The 4,755-nt window shown below is 33.6% G+C and overlaps 1 protein-coding gene across 3 annotated transcripts; it reads left to right on the top strand.

Moving 5' to 3' along the window:
• Positions 1 to 331: 331 nt before the first annotated feature.
• LOC102618209 (uncharacterized) lies at positions 332 to 1,710 on the top strand. 3 transcript variants are annotated; one of them, XM_006492544.4, is made up of 2 exons: positions 332 to 438; positions 775 to 1,710. In XM_006492544.4, the coding sequence occupies exon 2, from the start codon at positions 798 to 800 to the stop codon at positions 1,509 to 1,511; it is 714 nt and encodes a 237-aa protein (XP_006492607.2). In that variant the 5' UTR covers positions 332 to 438; positions 775 to 797; the 3' UTR covers positions 1,512 to 1,710. The 3 variants fall into 3 exon arrangements, with proteins under 3 accessions (XP_006492607.2, XP_024948944.2, XP_006492606.2); XM_025093176.2 differs by having other exon boundaries at positions 339 to 438; positions 634 to 1,710; XM_006492543.4 differs by having other exon boundaries at positions 342 to 438; positions 772 to 1,710.
• Positions 1,711 to 4,755: the final 3,045 nt, after the last annotated feature.

Here is a 4,755-nt window from a genome sequence, read left to right on the forward strand (position 1 = left end):
TTTAAGGATTCTCAAACTAATAGCTGAATTCAATGAACCCAAATTTTATAGATAGGATAAAATTGTATTAAACCCATAAAATATTCATTATTTTCTAAGTATAACCTTTTTTTTAGATTTTTTTCTTTAGAAATTAAATAATAAAGAAAGTTTCAAGAGAAGAATATAGATATTAAGACTGAAAGAGTGAAAAAATTATTAGAAACTGGAAAATTTATAAATAAAAAGAGTGATCATTAAAAAAATAATATTTTTAATAAATAGGATTTTAGAGGTGTGCTAATAGTCTAACTCTAAAAGTATTTTAAAGTCAAGCCCATGAGGCCCAATTAGCAAATCTGCTCCTTAATTAACACCCATTAATATCACCCATTATTTTAATTTGACGAAGACTTCTCTAGCTTCCATATCGGCGTATTTCTCCTCCCATCGTTGCCTGTAAGTGAATTTATTGATAGTTTTTCACTCTATTTTAATTTCCGCATTTTATTTGCTTATGCACAATTATTTATAGGTTTCCGAATTTCTAATTTTTTTTCTGTTTTATGGTCTTTCTTTCTTTCTCCCTTTCTAATTTTCAATTCAAATTTTCCTTTCTTGTTTGTGCCCTAATGAAATTAACACACAAGACAGTATCGGGACCTAATTTTACAAGCCTACTTTGGTCGTGTAATTGAATTTCTTAATAGTTTTAAATTCCATATATAATTAATTTTATTTCTAGTTCAGTTTTTAGGAATTTCAATTTCTAAAAACCCTAAATAACAATAGCAGGTTAAGTCCAAGTTAGTGCAAGTATGGGAGGGCATGGTGGCTTAAATATTCTGCCTCAAAAGCGGTGGAATGTGTACAATTACGAAAACAGAGAAAAAGTTCGAAAAGACGAAGAAGCTGCAGCAAGAGAAGAGCAGCTCCAGCGTGAACAGGCGAGAAAACGAGATGCTGAGTTCCGTTTAGAGCGTCTTAGGGCTTCCCGTGGCTTGGCTCCATTGACTCAAGCTCCGGAGCCTGTCAAAGAGACTTCGGAAGAGCCAGTTACAGAGACAGATGAATCAGGATCAAAGTCGAATCATATCAATCTGTTTGAGGGGATTAAGATTTTTGACCCTGTCAAATTAGAGGAGAAGGAAGGAAAAGGAAGAAGTACTGAGAAAGATGGTTTTAAGAGGAAGAAGATGAGGAAAGAGGAGGTAGCATCATCGGCTAAGGTTGTGATGCCAGAGGATGAGAAGTATAGGTTGGGTTATGGTGTTGCGGGGAAAGGAGTTAAGTTGCCATGGTACCTTGAAAAGCGGAGCAATCATGATGAGAATCATGAAAGTAATGAGGATGATGAGTCAACAAAAGTGCGGGAGGAAGGGAAAAATGGTGGGAAGAAGACGCTGCAGGAGTTAAGGGAAGAACGGTTGAAGAGGGAGAAAATGGAGAAGGAGAGGGAACGAGCATTGATTATGGAGAAGAGTCGGAGAGATAGGTCGTTTTCAAAGAGTAGTGGGTTTACCTGGAGGTGAACTTATGAAATTGTAGTTGCTTTCATTTTGTATATTGCTGTTTCTAGACTTGTTAGAATTTTGTTGGGCTATATGTTTGGTCCTTTTCTACACTTTTTGAGCAACACTTGGTGGGTGCACACGTTTCTGTTTGAGGCCCTGTAAGAGGTAATGCTCTGATTCATTGAATTAACAAAATCATTAGGTGTCTTGTGGATAACACTAATCAAGTATTTGACTGACTTTACCTAGTTTATAACTAGCAGCCTTGATGACAAGATGGTCTTATAGCTCATCATAGGTGCTTGATATTGGCGTATGGAATGGTTCATTGTAGTTTTAATGAGATCTGTGACTTTTAGCTTTGATTCAAATTTCCATTTTGTATCTTCAATGAAATTTGTGAGTTAAAGAATTGAATGGGAATATAATTTTTTAATGGTATCTAATCGCTACATTTCTTAGAAAATCAAATGTCGTGGAAATTGTTGCATGGCAAAGAGTAATAAAATACAGGACAGGTAATGGAACAGATAAAATAGGTAAATGGAACTGTGAAGGTTCCCCATCATATTCTTCCTGTAATAGGCATTCGTCAGGATATGTGTTTTCGGGGAAAAAGAAATTTATAATTTATCTGTGTTTTAGTGATTTATCTTGCAATTGATTGGTTATTAATCCTTTGGGATCCTGTGGGTTATATACCTGGAAACTTGTATACGTTATTTTTTAAGGTCTTGTCACTTGTGTGTTAGAAGAAAGAATGGTAGGGAAAATGATATTTTGGTTCATCTCTTTAGGTATCTATATAGATCTACATGTATACATTTACTGTAGTGCAATGCTGTATGAGTTGTCAGTAGGAGGTCAAGGCGATGCCGTACAAGCAACTGTCTCAATGGGTAGGGAATTGGCACATGGAGCATTCAGATATTTTGGTTCATCTCTTTAGGTTTCTTTATAGATCTACATGTATGTATTTACTATAGCGCAGTTGTTCTTTTAACTATAAAGATATGGAAACTTCTTGCACTTGCACTTGGTTGTCTCTCAGATTTGCTCTGATGAAGCGTCATTTTTGGTCGGTAGCTACCTTTTTTGATTGTTGATTGCATAGTCACTTCTCTATTTCCATTAGAATCTTAGAATGTATAACATGGTTTTTTAGTTAAGATGTGTTCATTTTGCTAAAAGATGACAGCAATTGGGATTTCAGTTGCTAACCATACCAGTTGTATTTACGCATGTATACTGAGAGGAAAACTTTTTAGAGGAGTTTCTTTATTATTATCTTGTACTGCTTGATACGTTCCAATTACTTCTAACTGCCATGTGTACACTTCTTTATCTATGTGTGTATATAAAAAATCTGTTCTGTTTTTGTTATCTGGAAATGGCTTTTTCCAGAATTGATCACTTCACTTCTGTCATTCTTGTAATTTTAGGATTGTGAACCTTAATGGGTTAACTCTGCATTTTTTACGCTTATGAAATTGTGCTTGATGAGGGTTTAAACATTGGAGGTATGCTTGTGCTTCCACGGTGGGTTAGCTCAATATGAACTAACTATTTTTTTAGAATTCTACCATGTCCCATTTCAGTTGACCTTGTATGTTGATTTGCTTGTGTATTTATGCATGCATCTTAATTTGTTCAACAAACCTGATATTGTACAGTTGAAGAGTTTGTGGAACTTTGCATTAGCCTTGTCGAAATTGGTGCCTAGTTCTCTGTAAATTGATGGGGGTGGAAAACAGGAATTATTGGGTTTAAGAGATAAAGAATGTGGTAAAATTCATTTTCCCTGGTATGTTGAAGCCCCTGATATTTTAACTTATGGCAGAGATTTTTAATGGCGCACGTAACAAGGGGTGGGCATTGCTTGGTTCTATTCTGAATCAAATTGAACCAATCAGTGTTTGCTCTCTGTAGAATCCGAATCGAATTGGTTCGGTTCCTGGTACGGTATCGGTTCATTTATTTTTCAGCTAAGTCCTTTGTATTTTTTTTTTTTTTTTTCAGTTTTCGGTTTTTGTTATATGAACCGATTAGTTTTTATTAATTTTTGAAACCGAATTGAGCTGATGGTTTTTTTTTTTTTGGGCGGGGGGAGAGGGAGAAGGGCACATGTATTTTTGTCCACCCCTACACATAACTCATTGGTTGGGTATTCGTGATAAGAGTGTGTAACTGTTGTCACTATTTTGGTTTTAATAATATCAATGTTACAAACCCTTGTATAAAATAATGTGATGTGCCGTATAATTGTTACAGTATTATTGACCTTTTCCCCTTAAAAATGTGAGATGACACAATGATATAATATTGCTACATTAGTTTGTATTAATGGAGTGTACACTTCTAATAATATTATTTACGGTTTGGATATAATGGAGTTGTTCCATCATAAAGTACTGTTAATAATCACACGATTATAAGAATAATTTTTTTAATTATTTATCAGTTTTATCTTGTGGTTGTTAAACAATGTTCTACGATAGAGTAATTTCTAGGGATGGCAATGGGGAGGGGAGGGGAGGGGACCGATCTCCCCGTACCTATCCCCGATATTTTGCGTATGTCCCCGTCCCCTTCCCGTTCCCGTCAGAATTACTTAAGAGAATCCTTATCCCCTCCCCGAATAATAACAGGGGGTCCCCGAGGGTCCTCGATCCCCGAATAATTAATATATATTTTTTTCAATTTTGAGTTAATCATATTAAAATAAAAAATTCAAATAAAAGTAAAGTTCGAAATATATCTTACATTAATATCTATTACAAAAGTCACATACATTAAATTAGTAAGTAACGCAACATGCAAGGGATACAAACTTTTGCAAACTATTATGAACAAATTAATAGTTTAATACAAAATTGTTACAAATAAAATCGAATTTAGATTCAAAATTAACTTTTTCAATGGTGGCATGGGCACTTTATAAATGTGGAATATTCTCTTTACAACACAATAGTTAAATCGGAGCAAATCAAAAGTAAATATTAGATTAGATTAGATTAGATATTAAAATTGTGATTCGTTGTGAGCAATTATAACATCTGAAAATAAATAAAAAATAGATTTAAGTTTAAAATATTTAAAGAATATTAAAATTAAAAAAAATGTTTGGCTATTAGAATCTACTCGGTCTTTTTAATATCCTAAATAAAAATTTAGGACTTTAATTAGTTAATTAGGCCTAAAAGTTTAATAATATAAATATTTTGATATTTTTTATTTTTACCAATATTTATAATTTTATAAT

Source organism: Citrus sinensis, chromosome 8, assembly GCF_022201045.2.
Source record: "Citrus sinensis cultivar Valencia sweet orange chromosome 8, DVS_A1.0, whole genome shotgun sequence".
Classification (NCBI taxonomy): domain Eukaryota; kingdom Viridiplantae; phylum Streptophyta; class Magnoliopsida; order Sapindales; family Rutaceae; genus Citrus; species Citrus sinensis.